General features: G+C 39.3%; 1 protein-coding gene across 1 annotated transcript in view; it reads left to right on the top strand.

The window, feature by feature from the left end:
* The first annotated feature begins 300 nt into the window (after positions 1 to 300).
* LOC140227222 (uncharacterized) overlaps positions 301 to 16,746 on the top strand; it is a 67,036-nt gene continuing 50,590 nt past the window's right edge. The window contains exon 1 of the mRNA XM_072307651.1: positions 301 to 538. Coding sequence (XP_072163752.1) covers positions 301 to 538 — 238 coding nt within the window. The remainder of the gene's footprint in view (positions 539 to 16,746) is intronic.

Genomic DNA, 16,746 nt, shown 5'->3' with positions numbered 1-16,746 from the left:
ACAGCTCCTACGCCCCAAGTTCTCTCGCTCCGGCTCGCGGAGTCCGTGCTAAACGCGCCGTACAAGTCGTCATCGAGTCATCGCCACGGATTTTTACGCGCAACAGATAAGAGCGTGTCATTTCGCCCTGCGGGCACGCTTACTCATTGGTTCCTACTTATCTGTCACGGGTTCACACTGCTGGGAAGTCTTCTGTGTGTTTCAGCCCTTCTTTCATTTATCAGGATAATCGAGTAGAATTACAGATAAGCAAATTCACCTGAAACTCATCGGGGGGATAAGTCAGCTCGTGGGCTGGCTATGGATATTACAAGCCAAACTGCGGATCCGTTATCGCCCCGAGCCAACGCGTTTAGCATCGCCTCGCTGATCTCGCCCAGCGATCGCGACGGGGAGGAGGACGACCTGACCGCCGGGACTGGCGGCGTGGTGTGCCAGGATAATTCCGTGGGAACCCTGCAGGCTTTGCACGAAGTACAGAACGGGAACAGTGAGTGGGGGATCAGATATAGCAACGGCGATTATCACAGCATGGAAGGTAATTAACGGACTCGAGACCAGGATACTATGTGCCATTGCTGGTTTTTTTTTTTTTTTTTTTTTATTCCTTAACTTTTCTGCGCTCCTTTTTTCCATACGTCATTATCATATCAGGTGTAGACAACTATCATTTCATGCTAGGTACACGTATGTGTGCTAGGTGTGTCATCGTAATGTTATTTGAATGATTAGCATGACTTATTAGTAAATCATCTAGGAATAGCCAATGCCTAGCATGATGTTGACACAATCAAAGTTTCGAAGCAATCCCATGTTTTGAATGTCATCAACTTGAAGGTTTAATTATGAGATAGGAAATACGTGTGATTATATATTCAAATCACCTTTTTCTTTTGCATGCTTTAGCGTTTTTCTTAGCTTAGAACATAGAGGGTGAAGTGAAACGAAATAATCGAATATACCAGAGAAATTCACACATCTGCAAGATATGTCTTGCCGAGAAGCAATCTGGATAATTTCAGTGGGAGATAACCGTCCCACGTGGGTATGTAACATTCCTGATCGTGTCAAGTGTAGACCCTTGCCTTGAAAAGAGGGCGCGCATTGCATCGACGCAGAGAATCTCTCCCACCATTCGTTCCCCTGAAAGATGCTTATATTCCTGTTCCATCTTATAGCTTAGCTCTGTTGCTGAAGGTAACATAGCATTCACTCTGACAAGAGACAGGGATTTGTGACAGATATTGGTAAAAATCGAGACGCCTGTCTGACAAGCGCAGCGAAGGGGGAAGATACAGAAATTCGTTCGTCCACGGTACAGCCGCCGCCGCACCGTTCCCCCTTGCGATCACGCCCAACGGGCGGCCTGCCAGGTTTTGGGGTGATTTTTTTCTTCTTCTGTAGTGGAAGACCCTTTCCCGAACTCTTCCCCCTCACACCTCTCGTAAATATGTCGATACCGTCACGAGGAGCATTGTTTATCCCCGTGCTTCTTCCACTCTTCGCCCCCTTATTCCCTCACCTCGACTTCTCTCAGGAGCAAGACAGAAATACAATCTTTGAAAAAAAAAATTGTATATATATGTATGCGTGTGTATGTGTGCATGTACATGTTTCCTATATCTTTTCTATCACGTATTTTCTACCAGAATCCAAATTGTTTGGAGTATGTCATCCCCATGTGGTTGATGCTATAACGGGTGAACGATTGTTTGGGAAGAGAAGTTGGGTGGAGTTCGCGCGTCCGTCCATGTATATAAAATGATGTGCGTGGTTTTGGCATCTCCAAGAGTAATGTGCTTGCATGAATCTGAGGGGAGGGAGGAGAAAAAAAATGTTCTGGGAGGTGTGAAAATATGCCGTTTTCTTGATTTATTCTTTCGTTCGTGCTTACGACAGCATAATGAAGACCCTGTCTGTCGGTCGGCTCGTTATTAGGTGGTGACGGAAGCTGGTATAGCACCGAAGAAAAGTCGTCGGCACTCTTTTTTGAAAAACAGAGGGCAATAAAAACGAAGGAAAGACGGCTTTATCATCTCCACTTTACAAATGGAGCGAAGCGAAGGACGTTTGTTTGGTGATTATCTTTTTTTTTATGTGGACCGTTTTCAAACTGTTTTTTAAAATGTGTTCTTGTATTTACGTGTCATGTTGGCATTCTTGTATTTACGTGGTAACGTCGGCACGTAGCAGATGAATAAACAAAGATTACGAAAGCAAAATGGAAACAAAATTCCTGTAATTTCCATCAAAATAGGAGTTGATTACTGATATGCAGAGTTTATAGATGCCAGGAAAGCCGGTCTCGGAGGAAAGATTGGCCGATAAAAAAAAAAAAAAAAAAAAAAAAAACTTGTCATTGGATTATCCTGTGTATACTCGATGATTGTTGCAACTTAATCAAGAACTGAGCTGTTGGAAACAACAGTAAGAACATTCACGCTTGTTCGTTAAGGAATATCGCATGCATTATTTGTACCTGCAATTAAGATGGCAAGAGTAAAAAAAAAGTCATTTTATTGTCTTTTCTGCTCAAGAAATCATTTCAATTTAACCACTGAAAAACAATCGTCAAAGACCAATAATGTTATAACGTGGTCCCCGCAGTCGTATGTGAAGGGAAACAGTTTTCTTCGCACTTAATTTGGAACCCCCCCCCCCCCATAAAAGAATAGAAAATACACACATACAATCAAACAAACACTTTGTAGAACATCGATATAGAGAGATATATATTATGTGATTCACTAACTTCCGATTTTAAAGTGTCTCTATATTTGCTTCATAAATTATAAGACGATGCGTAGTAGTGATACCAGTATTATAGTTGGAGTATATTATGTGTGTTAAGAAACATCCCCGAAATGCTTCACCCATCGTATAGGCCTAAATCCATCCAAAAAGATTAAAAAAATACTGTAATAAGCCTGATATATAATACTGCAGGATTCGTGGATCTTATTATTCATCATAACTTACTCAAGGCTGAGTGTACTGTATCTTGAGTAATCTCTCTTAGTCTTTGCTTCCGTTGTATATTCTTTTCCTACATGTACCAAGATTGGTAGTTTGTGATTTCCATCTCATCTTTGATTTGTGGATTTCAAGAATGTTGTATAGTAGTGGTATAATTTCCGATCGTTTGCATATTCATTGTACCTGCAGGTATGATTTTTCGCTTATCATAATTATGTATCTGCATCCAAACTGTAATTTGCTCACGTATTATTGTCGATCAAAATAACACATGATATACTTCCTGTGGCATATGTATTGGTTATCTGAAATTGTATCGTCTGAATTGACAGAAAGATGCAAAATTGGTGTACTAAGAGCCCGCGTAAATTTAGGGAAGAAAGAGTAGGTCCTACTTCCCACATTGGGAGCTAGACGTGCTGTTTTAGTGCACCTGTATTACGGGTAAACTCGCTAGCCAGACCGATGGAGCTAGCGGAGGCGGCGTTGCCGCTGATCCGGTGGCGTGTACGTCGGTGAACTCGCTCGCGTAGCCTTGATCCCCGTGCTATACAAACACAAGCGACAAGCATTTTCATTTTCAGGGATTTAGGAAGGGTCAGAGAATGGCAAGCGTCTTACTCCTCTTTTTTTTTCCCATCTTCTCCTCCTCTCAACTCCCTTCCTTTCTCTTTCTTGTTTTCTGCTCTTTTTTTTTTTTTTTTTTTTTTTTTTTTACTCCTGGACCGTCTTGATTTCGCCTTGTATGTCCTAGCTGCTCCAGTGTTTGAGGTGCGTTGTCCCCTTGGCTTTGGGCTTCCCCACCATCTTGTCCCAGAGCTGGGGCATTCGGTTTCGCCCTCCCCCTTTACTCAACCCCGGATATACAGACATATGTGCCATATGCTGCGTAGACTGACGTGTATATCGACGTATGGCGAGACTTAGCTGGCGAACCATCATCAGTAGCAGCAGAAACGAGTCGGGAGGCAAAAGTGTGTGTCATTATCATGATTGTAATGTCGTGTCCAAAAAATCCCAGCCCTGTTTAATATACTGCAACCTGTGGGCAGTACTTTGTACGTGCGGAGATGATTTCCAAGATTTACTGCCGTATTTTGACAGCTCTATAAGGGGGGAAGTTTTTAATTTCTTGCGCCGTGTCATGATTATTATTAACGGCCACGTTTAGAGGGGTTTGCACTTGTCGAAGTTACGTAAGGTGACACCTGGTTCTAGTTTTCTTCTTGAATATTTTCGAGGCAGTTTCGCTTTCAGAAAATGACGCCGAAATATCAGAAAAAAAATCCTGAAAAAGAGAGTGTGTCATTTTACTATTTCATTCGTATACTCATGAAGCTTCATGGTATACTGAGCTGTCAGTGAGAGGGAACTTCTCAAGGGGTATGTGGATTCCACCATAGAACATTATGTAGAGGAATTAAACCAACAACAATTAAAGAGAGGAATCGCATAACATGCTTGAGCAGTTTATTTTCGTCCTTTCATGAGGTTATGAGTAGGCACTCAATATCTTGGCTGCTCGAGGACCAGGACTGGTGAAGAAAATATTTTGCTGACTTATATGCAGCTTAAAACCTCTGTCAATTCAACCTTATTTTTGTCCTGAAGAGTAAAGTGGTCTAAAAAAAAGAAGATAAGATTCGTATCATGTAATGGTGCAATTATTGTAAACGAGAATTACATGAATGCATGCAGAAATAAAAGTGGAAATTGAAAAGGGTTTTTGAAATCCAACAGGAATGAGAGCTTACCTTTCTTTTTAGATCTTTCCCGCCGATCTGTGTCCATAAATATGAAATACAGCCCGATTTTCTACTGATTGGGCATGTCACACCCCAAAAAACAACAATGTAACTTGTAAGCTGCATATACACAATCAATCAACAACACTGTATTTACGCAGGGATTCACTGTAAAGCAGGCATTTGTGGCTTTGAATGGGACTATACCCTGCTTTTATGAATACTTAATGAATAAAGATGTAAATAGATTAAGGGCTGAAAGTGTGTATGTATCTATAGACCTATAGGGCCTATAACTTTGAAACCAACGACTGCACGACGCTCACGCATTGAAGATAAGAATTTAGTTTTATGTAAATGTATTTGTCTAGTATTTTAGGTAATGCAATTTTTGTGCCATATTCGTACAGTGAGTTTCAGGATATGTATTTCAGAACATTAGGTAATGTGCTCCGTTTTCTAAATCATATCATATTATTCATTTGTATTAGTTTGACTACACGTCTCGTACGCCAAATGCAACTAACATGTATAATGCCTGGACATTGACGTAGAAATGCCCAATCACCAAAGAAAAGTATAGAAATGTGAAAGACAGTATTGATTGTTACGCAGAATTGCGTAATTGATACTAGCTTGGTCTGCTTCTTTTAGATCTGTTTTATTTTCGTCACGACCCCAAGAGAAGCATGAACTAAACACCTCATTGTTAACAAGAGATTGTGTGTGATACATATTGCATTTTTAGTGAGAACCGTACAGTTTCGCTCTTCTGACAATCATTTAATTTGAATGATGTACCCCTCTTCCATCCACTTTACACAAAATGCAAATATGTAGTTTCAGAAACCAATCTTAGATGGAGACTTGAAGGTATTTGCGGGAAAGAAAATAAATATATATGCACCTCGGCTGACATCAAAAGGGCCTCTGAGGTATCCCGTCTCAGAGTAAAACTGGTCACTTCTTTTATCCCCCCCCCCCAAAAAAAAAAGAAAACAAAAAATAATGTCAAGTAATCTGTTGAAGCGAAAAAAAAAAAAATAACGGAAAGGAAACATGAACTGTTGTTCCTTGTTTCGTTTCCGTCACTAAAGTTTATGGGAGTATAGAGAATGCCCGCATCAAAATAATATTCATTTTCTGTTGTTCTTCACCTCTTAAGCCAGAAACACCCGTCTCGGTTTCATCCGAAGTGAAGTTCAGCTCTGACTTAGGTATACTTCCTGACACAATCGAACAATTATTGTTCCGTATGTCCCCCCCCCCCCCCAAAAAAAAAAAAAAAAGTACAACGGTGCCCTCCGCAATGGTAGCTTTAAAAATAGTGAATCAATCCAAATGCAATTTCAGGGCATGAAACTATAACTCATTGCCCACATCTTATAGAAAACCCCATTCGATTTGCTTCAGTGGTCAAAGAGAAATGAGGAATTTTGAGCATGTCAGAGGTCTCTTCCCTCCAAGTTCTGTCTATTGTATTCACACATAAATTTGCATTTCCAAGAGCATCCAAGTGCCAAACTTGGAAGAATCAGACTCATGACATGCTTTACAACAATCCACATTTCCCTGTGACCGCTTAACCAAATTGAATGGGGTTTTCTGCAAAATAGAGCTAAGATGGTATATTTTAAGACTCTGAAGTAGCATTTAGATGGATTAGTCATATTGGGTGTTATCAGTGCGAAAAGTGGATTGTAATCTTTTTTTGGGGACGTACTGTATAAGACTACAGATGAATCTTTCTCGGTGTCACAATGTGCTTCAGTGTAATGAAGAATGTCATATAGAAAGTCAAATGTCTTGCATCTGTCTACAACTCCAATTCCGGTCTGTGTTTGGATGCACAGTGATTGTTAACCGGTTGGTTTTATGCCTCATTATTTTATATTTGCTGTATGGTTATTTTTTTTTTTATTATTATTATTTTTTTTTTTGGGGGGGTGTTATCTTTCTTCTGCTGATCTATTGAATAAACTAGCTGACGCCGTGTTTAGTGTCGTCATTGGGCAAGAAGTACATAATATCGAGACAGTCATAAATTGAGCATTTGATAAAGGACATTATAAGATGTTTAATAAGAAATGAAGACGATGACTCTTTATCAGCCTCAAGATATTCTACATTCTTGTCCTTTTGAATTAGGTTTAATGAATGCACGCTAGATACACAGTAAAACGACATAGAGAATAGAGTGGGATAGTCCAATGAAATATTTTTGTTTGACTTCAGACACACAGTCCCATGTGCCTAGTTTCTGGTTTTTATTTCGTTCTCCAGTGGACGATAGGAAAATTCTCATTTATCGCAGTCCTTGTTGACAACATTATTAGAGTCGCTTTTCAAATCCAGAACTGGCCAAGGTGATAGTCCGCTGACAAACAAACATAACAGAAAAAAGAGTGAATATGCTCCATATCTAATGTTATAATTGGCAGTAACGGGCTGGCGGGGTTTTGGGGGCAAACGGCGTCTGTTTGTGCGTTGCTTCCACGCTGATTGATACGGCTGTAGGTGCAATGTTAAAAAGCCGCAGCTGTGCCGCTTTTTGACGTACCAATGTGGAGCGGAATTAAACGGAATTAATCGCGAATATGGATTTAACGTCGAAGGTTGTATGAAGTCAACGACCCACGTTGAATGTGGGAGGGGGAAAAAGAAGCAAAGGTCGACAGAGAAAGCAGTTGAGAGAGAGAGAGAGAGAGAGAGAGAGTAAAAATAAGTGAAAAGAAGATAGTTTGGAGAGTATGTTGGTCAATTCGATGGGGGGGGGGGGGGAGGAGTTAGTCGTAAATTTTGAAGCGCTGTTTTCTTTGACATTGAATTTCCGAAATCCCAACGATTACGTCCACCGAGAAAAAGGTCTCCGCTGGCTCAGTGGTGAGCTAGCCTCCCCGTGTTAGTCATAGCGCGCCCCCTCCGTGGCATGCATGCATCCGCCGCCGATCGCATCGTGTATGGCAATGCGTTTGTCGTTGAACTTGTCGTTCATGTTCAGCCACGTTCTGTGTGTAACCAAGGGGTGAACACTTGATTTTACTGTGTGTGCTCATGTATTTTTGTTTACCCGTGTGGTTTCTCGTGTTTCTATCATAAAATTTAATGTCAGACCTATATACAAATCAGCAAATACAAGTGTATATACTTATCTCGTGAGAAAGAACACATGTTTTCACATTGTCACGGGTTCATTCGCCTATTAACTATAAGATAGCAGCATTTTATGACTTTGTTTACTTAGGAACAGTTTTATTTCCAAAATGATAATGCATTTTGCACCTGTCGACCACGAACTAGGATTCATGATATTCCATGATTTTGATTTGAGTTGTCACAGTCTTCAAAAATGCTAATTAAACGTAAGTAATCCTGCGCTTCAAGTTCACATACAAATCCCAGGTGTTTTAAACACTTTTATTTGTTATTTCTAATTGTGAAATTTCTAGTCTTCGTCGACACTCTGAATTGCAATGTGAATATTTTTCATATAATCATTTTATCATCTGGTTTGATTAAGACAGCAGCTAATGAAGAAGCAATTTTACCATAATAAAGATAAAAGCGACAAACCTGATGAACAGATTATCAAGACTCCACACCCGCATCTATACAGCAGTTGACTGTACATAAACATTTATCACTCCAATGACTTGTTATGACGAGATTGATAGCTTTGATACGAATTGTGTCTCCACAACATACAACCTGTATTTTCCCTCTGATATTTCCATCAATATCTTACATTTCATGTTTCCATGTAGTGAATATAAAGGAATGGATTTTGTGCATGCATCGACAAAGAATGTTTTCAAGTCAAGTGAAAGCGATAAAAAAAGCATTTTACAATTTTATTGCTGAAGCAGATAAATTCACGATGTCTTGTAACATCATATATATATATATATATATATATATATATATATATATATATATATATATATATATATATATTCATTCTTATATATGAATTATATATACTATTCATTCTTATGGTATCATATTTATATAAACTTCTTGCATTTACTCATGCATTTACTACCAGATGAAGTACTTGGTGGGGAAGTTTTTACCCTTAGTCTTACAAAAATGTAAAGAGAAAAGAGTATTGAATATCATTGTAAATATTGGGAATTTTTCGTGAGATCTATGAAGATCGCGACGTATGAAAATTTTTGCTAAAACCCTGTTGTTCATAATAACATGCGGCGGTCAAAATGTATGATAGTTTGGCAACGATTGCTCAATGTATCACGTGTACGGGTACATTTAGTTAATACATTTTAAACCTTCGCAGACAGTATTAAATAAATACAACGGTATTGAGAACAAAAAATGAAAGCAAGAAAACAGACTTAGACAGAAATTGGCGTTGTGTTCACACTCCCATTGCTGTCATGATTACGTTGTTTAGATATTTGCCTTCGTAACACACGGTAAATTGAGGTCGATATATTAGCAGATTGCGGGAGATGATGGTATATAAGTTGCCATTAAGTTGTACATCCATCGATGATAACGGCCGTAAAACTATCAGTAGTGCGACGTCCTCGCTCAAGAATTTGAACGCATTGGCACTTGACCATAATGCTCTCGCTGTTTCACGCCACAGACGATAAACGCCCAATCAAATTTGTAATTCGCGCCCGGCGCTTGACAGAAAGATGACCGCTCGGCTTCTAGCGCCCCTATCAGGCAGTCGTCAGAGGCATGATCATAAATTACAAACCATCCAAGAAATATTTCGAGCACTGCATTGTCATCCCAGCGACGCAGTCATCATTTTTGTAAGTATCTACGTAGTCTGCTCAACTCCAAGCGTCAGATTGGCAAAGGTGCAACAGTATAAGGCCACATTGAGCATGAAGGCACTCAAATGCACTCCCCGACATACAAACTGATAATCCGCTTACAGAAAAAAAAAAAGAGCGGGTTCAGAAGAGATCGAGCGCTTTCTCTGATGTGAATCATTGAAGTACTAATTGGCTAGTTTCCGTATCAGCGTCAAATCTGTAGCGATCATGTGCGATCAATTGCCTTGCCTGCACTGTGCTGTCGTCTGCTTCTAATGAACTCTTTCTCCTGGTTTCCGAAAAAAAAAAATCCCGCGCGCGGCGGACCCGGTTTTAAAGAAGTGCCCGGAAAGAAGAGGGGTAGAACAATAGTGAATGAAGACTTATGTAGGAAGAGCTGGATCTTGCTCGCATTAACTCGGCTATATACGTGCTCTCTGTGATTTGTTGCACTCGATTGTAACAGGAAGGTGAAACAAGGATGTCGAGTGTGTAATGGGCGGCTGACAGCAGAGCTGAGCTCACCAATCACATTTTTCAGATACCGATGAATCTAGGTGTGCGGGTTTTTTTTTTCCCCTGTGCAGAATTCCAAGTGGCGCCTATTCGAACCAACCATGATCAATTTCATCAATTTGATCAATGGTCAGTTCGACGAAGTTATATGCTGAGCTTCAGATTCTTCTTCAGTATATGTTGTTTGGGCGGGATAGCCTTAGTTTTCTGACGTTTCAGAGAGAGCAGATAATGAATTGGTATACGACGCAGCAAACCTATATTGCCAACTCCGAAGAACAACAAATATGAAAAGGTTCTGTCGGGAAATAGCAAGTAATTTAACGAATCATCAATAACCATGATAACTGTAATTGGAGTTGCGTAGGGTTGTGAGATGTCTAAAGGTCACTTGCACTTTAATGTCGTTTGCCTTGAATATCAAATATAAAAAAGGCTTTAAGTTTCACCAACAATGGATACCACTTTTCGATATAGGCCAAGATAGTTGATGCTTCTTCATAGCGTTTCCTCTCTACGTCCGAAGTCAAGTCAATGACCTCTCCGCCCTTTGCTCCTGTGCTTACAGCCCCCACCCCCTGTCTGAAGTTAGCTATGATTTCTCATGTCCAGCCGGGCCACTTCGCGGTTTTCGGAGCGCAATCGGAAGTCCCATCCGAAATGTAGGCTGCCATGTTCAATAACCTCGAGTGGGCTTCAGCGTTTTTTTGTATAGCGACGCAAGACAAGTTATAGACGCGGGAACGCGTCTTATGCCGGGGGTCGTTGAGCTAAGAAGAAGCAGGAGGGGGAGATGTGAGAGGGAGATCGCTAAATTCATACTTCCCGCCTGTAATCTTCAGGGTTCAGACAAAGCAAATACTATACAGGTTGCCAAACCTTTTTTTTTTTTTCTTCTTTTTTACGTAGTCGAATTTTTGCTCTAGGCGTACCTACCTGTTGCGTGTACTTTTCCATCCAGGATTTCTTTCTTATAGCTAACCCAGAAAAGTTTGCATCCAGTGTGTTTGGTGTATTTTTTGTGGACAGGAAAAAGTCGGTGCTGTTGTTGTTTTTCCTTGCGACGTCGGGTCAGTTTCCAATGTTCAAGATGTTTAATGGCGCAATTGTGTGTGTGTGTGTGTGTGTGTGTGTGTGTGTGTGTGTGTTGTTTGTTTGTTTGTTTGTTTGTTTTTAAGTAGAGGTAAAATTTTTGACGGAACATCGTGACTTTCGCATATTACGTTCACTGCTGTCGAAATCGTACAAGTTCTTTCTCTCCGCTTTGGGATTTCTTTATTCCCACTGAGTAATGGTATCGCATTATACAGAACATGCATTGAAATGGCATAACCATAGTCACGCCAGTATGAATTAAGTTGAACAAAAATAAAGAAGAACGGTTTGACGTTCTCCGCAATAGGTCTAAAGCTTATGAAGCGTTGAGATGCGAGGAAACAGTGGGTACCAAGTTGAATATCCGGTTCCGTGACATTTGCTCCTGTGACAATTGCTCCCATGAAATAAGCTATCAGCACGCTAAGCCAAACGTAAAACCTACCCACGAACACAACCCTAACCCTAATCCTAATCCTCACATGAAACTAAACCTAAAACCTCTGTCACAACCCTAACCTTTACCATATAAAGTCCTCGGAAAAATAAGACCACATGTAAGTGTCACAGGAGCAATAATTTCGTGTCACCGAATATTCATTCAGTATACATCCGTGACAGATACAAGGACTACCAAGTCTTCATGTTATTTGTGCGGAAAGTTTCTAAATAAAAGAAATATATCTGTCCTATAAAATATATATAAAAAAAAATGCATATCATGTCCTATAAAAACCATAGATTATATAAACCTCCCATTTGAAGGAATTACATCGGCAAACTGAGAGGCATGTAATATAACAATTTCCATGATTGCTCGTTGGTATCTCCGTGGTTTTAAGGGATGGTACAGTATTGGTGGAGATGAAAATTTGGCTTTAACTTTTTTGCGAGATACCAAGAAAACACTTATGAAATAGTACATACCATTTTAAGAGGAATTCAAAGTTTATTTGATAAAAATCGGGTTTGGAATAGCATAAACATCCAAAAACAAAGTAAAACAAAACGATCGTGATAAAATGTTCGTCCCACACTTTGTTAGGATCGCTCTGTTTTGGATATTTCGGCCATTTCAAAACCAATTTTCATCAAATAAACATTGAATCCCTCTTGGAATTGCATGCTCTTTCATATTTCATAAGAGGTTTCTCACTATCTCAACAAAAAATGATAAAAACATGAAGTTAAGTCTCAACCAAAACTATACGATCCCTTTAATGTTGAATGTTGGTTTGTCAGTCTTGCGTCACGTGTTCGCTGCTAACGATGTGATGGGGGCATCGAAAACAACAGTTGTTGATATATTGCAATGGTTTTCATTGTTCTTCAAACTTGAGTGTGCGTGTGTGTATATGTCTGTCAGCCTGTTTTTCTGTCTGTTTATGTGCCTGTCTGTCTGTCTGCCTGTGTGCACGTGTATCAGTGTTTGTAGTAGTAGCCATTGCCTTCCGGGGCCGGATCTGCCATGTTTAATTGACTGCATGGCGTGCAGTATGCTTGGCAATACATGGCATGCAACAGGTTAAGATGATCCATGTCGTTATCTATAGCCCATATGAATTTTAAATTCTTCTATTGTCAGGCACGCGCAGCATCATGATAGACAGGATTTAATCATGATTGTGAACGCAGTAATGTAGCCAGAGATGGAATCGTTTTAGTGTGCTTTTCTCGTGACATCGCCATATAAGATCATTGAAAGTGTTATTAGAATAAATTCCAGGAAAGTGTTTTGGCTTCAGACATTCGTTCCTTCTCGGAATTTGAACAAGAATAAAAGCCAAGAGCAAGCAGCAATAACAGCAACAACAACAACAATGACAAGGAACCCGACCTAGTTAAAATTGAATCAGCAAAAACAGGAAAAGATGGCTGGATATAAATGTGGAGGAATCAACGAATCCAGGGTTCTTGAAATTGCCTGGAAGGATTTGAGAATCATGAGGGGAAAAAAAAGAACAAATCACTTCACTGGCTGCTTCATATATAGGATTGCAAACATAGGACAGGTAAGAGGGGATATTGACACATTCGTCACTTTTAACAAGATGTCGGTGTGTTGATTAGGCGGGTAATTGAATCGTACGCGCACGTGGATGATGGTACTGCATGCGTAATTACCAAAGACGCTTAACTAATAAGACACGAAAGTGCGCGCTAATAATGTACAAAACAAATGGACAGCGCGCGGTCTTCAAGCGTATACGCACATCACCTGAGACGCGCTGCCTTGACGCTTGATAAACAACAGCAGCGCGGCTTCAGGGTCAGCGCGTCTCAGGTGATGTGTGCCTTTGCCTGAGACGCGCTGTCTTTGAAGATGTTGTTGTTTATCAAGCGTTTTGATTGTGAGATCATGTCGTTGCCAAATTTTTACCTCCACGAAATAATCCTTATTACTCTAAAATCTCGTTCTTCAAAATAATCCCCTTAATCGAAAAAAAGCTACGACTATAATTTTTAAATCTTTTTAAGATAATAAAGATACCACTACCTTTGGAAATGAATGATGTTCCTAGGTGTACTGAGTTTGTACTTACCTCTCTTTTGTATCGTCATGTAGGGTAGCCATTTTGTGTCCATTGTTATCGCGCGCCTTCGTATCTTATTATCTCTACTATCTTTGGTAATTACTGATGACGCGCACGGTGTATGAAACAAAGAAATGTGTTGCGTTTGACTCTATCCAATACACGAAAATAATCAGCGTGTGCGACCCGATTAACCAACAGTGAGTCAGCAATTCCGAAGTATATTCGTAAATTAACAGAAAAACAAACACACAAGACTACCAGGATGTGTGCATGTAGTAGGAGTAATGAGGTTTTAACACCAGATTAGTTCTACATAAATCTAAAAATTTAAAAACAAAAAGATTATCAAACATCCAAAGTTTGCTTTTGGTTAACTAGGTTTAATTTGTGAAGGTAATGTTCTACGTCGCACATTCATGCTCGTTCTTGGAAGCGAAAATCGCTTTTTCTCGCTCATCCCAAATACACTGTTACATGATGATGTCATTTCCAACGAATCCCTGTCAATAATTTAGATCATCCTGACGCAGATTTTATCAGTTTCTCAGATATAGGCCTTCATCTTCATACTCCCCCACACAAGCACTTTGCTATGAAACCGAGTTCAATTTATGCACGGTCATTTCAGACTCCAAACCGCCGTTAAAACCCTTACAAATTATAAATCATCATCATATAGGTCCTGTTGAAGTTGGATATATCAAGGGATGTCAATAGAGATATTGAAAATGTGGGTAAATATTACTGAGCATTTCTCATTTAACATTTTCCCCCCTAACTTATATATCATGGTTATTAAGACTTGTCGATTGCGTTGAGATTTGGCTGGTCCGGGAGATCAAGCGTTGAAGGAAACCTCTTCAGTCAGTGTCTCTTGGAATGAATCATCGCTGTCAAATCGAGGTATCAAACTTTTCCCCTCTTGAAAAAAAAAGAGGGAAAATGAGGAATATTTTTGAATACTTAATAATGTTTTTCATCGCATTGCTTCTATCATTACATAGTAAAGGCATTATTTACCATTTGCAAACAAAACAAAAACCCAGCTTTACTGCTTCAAAATAGTTCTCAAATGTGAGCTATAGGGATAGAAACAACCTTTGTAAAAAATTTGAATCAGTATAATAAATGTTAGGCATTGTTAAATATACAAAATGTGAACAATATAGTTATAATGAAAAATGTTTCTACAGTTATGGTTTAGTGGAAAAATAGTGATATCTCCTTATGTTTTAGGCTTTATTACGAAATTTTTCTATGGTGGAATGTTTTGTGATTAAACTGACCTATACATATGCATAAAATGTGATATCTCGAACATTATTTTTTTAATCACTGCTCCAGATGGTAAACAGTATTAATCTTTTTCATTACACTTTTTATGACCTGTACTTTTTACAAATTGTTAAGACAGTATATGATTTGCCAAATGTAAGTACCACTTTTTATCTTTCGATGGATATAAAGTTAATGAGTCAAATTGAATCGAATCGAATCGAATTGAATTGAATTGAATTGAATTGAATTGAATTGAATTGAATTGAATTGAATTGAACTGAATTGAATTGAATTGAATTGCTGTATGTACTTCAGTAAGGTGTGCATCAAATTTGTGATTGATTTAACTTCTTGGTTCGCGGATGCCGAAAAGAATTGACGTCTTTAAAAAAAAAAAAAAGAATAATAATAATAATGATAATAATAATAATAATAAGTTCGTATTCTCTGTACAAGAAGACGCACCATTGCCGAATAGTTGTTGCGCGTGCCCTCTGAGATATATTCATTTGAGAAATGGCTCGAAATGTTCTTTTGAATTTATGTCCTTTGAAGTGATCAATGAACAGTGGTAAACTTATTGGTGTTGTTATTGTTGTTACACCCCCCCCCCACCACCACCAACCCGTACGTAGATTGGCCACAAGCTGTATCATTCTGATTTACCACAGAAAATATCAGGCAGGTTGTTTGAATGAGGTTTCTTCGCTGTATAGCTGTGAATGACAATGTTTATGGAGGAAAAAAAAAATGTGTTTCGAAGTCTGTCTTGTGAAATATTTACTGTTGAGCGACCGGAAGTTAAAAGTAAATCGCTAAACATGGTCTTGGATATTACAAGGAAAATTTGGGTACAGGGTCGCTGCTTGTGGTGATATGATTTCAACGTATAGTTTCAGCTGAATTGCTATACAGCCAAGAGGACTTGTAATGATGAAGGACGAAGGGAAGGATGAAGAGAAAAAGAAGGAAAAGAAAGAGGAGGAGAGAAGAAGAAGAAAATGATAAACCCCATTTTCTGGAAGAAGGTTCCCAATGTCTACCTACGTGTGACTTTTCTCGCAGAATGAGTGAGAGGGGGAGAGAAAGAACGAGTGGAGTGCAGTTCGGGACTCCCACGTAATCTTATAACCGAATTCGAGCGCCCGCTTCAGTGTTTTCGAGAGATAGAAGCCCTCGGTTTCCGATTTGGGTTTCTGGCAAGCTGGAGATCTCGCCAAGTGAACACACAGATCTTGTCGACAGCCCTATGAAAATAAGACTTTTTTGAAGGCATCTATACCCAATGAGGTAAAAAAATGGAGATCCTTACGTTTACAATGCGTCTCCATTCTGTTCAAAAAGCAAGCACTTCGAGCGTTATTTTTCATGGTGTTCCGGAGCCCTCATGAAAGATGTGTAAAGCTATAAACGTGGTGTCTCGTGCGTTTTGCCCGTAATATGTAGGGTAGTATTAGATTTTTTTTAATGAATACATGAACAAAAACGTAACGTTGGGGCCCTCTGTCCAAATGATATTATGAAAATCAATTCTTGAAGAATGAGCTTCAACATTAGGAAAAGGGGAGTGCTGACAAGTTGTTCAAAGCATGAACTTCCTCGTCTTCCTTTTCTGCATCACTTATTAGGAAGACAAGTACAGGAGATCTTTTAGCAAATTAAAGGATACGGTTTTTGTTTGTATCTAAGTTTGTAATATGAACGTATCAAATTATATTTGCAAATGATAGACAGCGCTTTTGAAAAGTTCGCAGCAAAATCTTTCGCACTTGAACCTCCACAGCAACACGACAATGACACACACAT

This window comes from Diadema setosum, chromosome 4 (genome assembly GCF_964275005.1).
Source record: "Diadema setosum chromosome 4, eeDiaSeto1, whole genome shotgun sequence".
NCBI classification, from domain to species: domain Eukaryota; kingdom Metazoa; phylum Echinodermata; class Echinoidea; order Diadematoida; family Diadematidae; genus Diadema; species Diadema setosum.
This window is presented reverse-complemented; position numbering and strand designations above follow the sequence as displayed.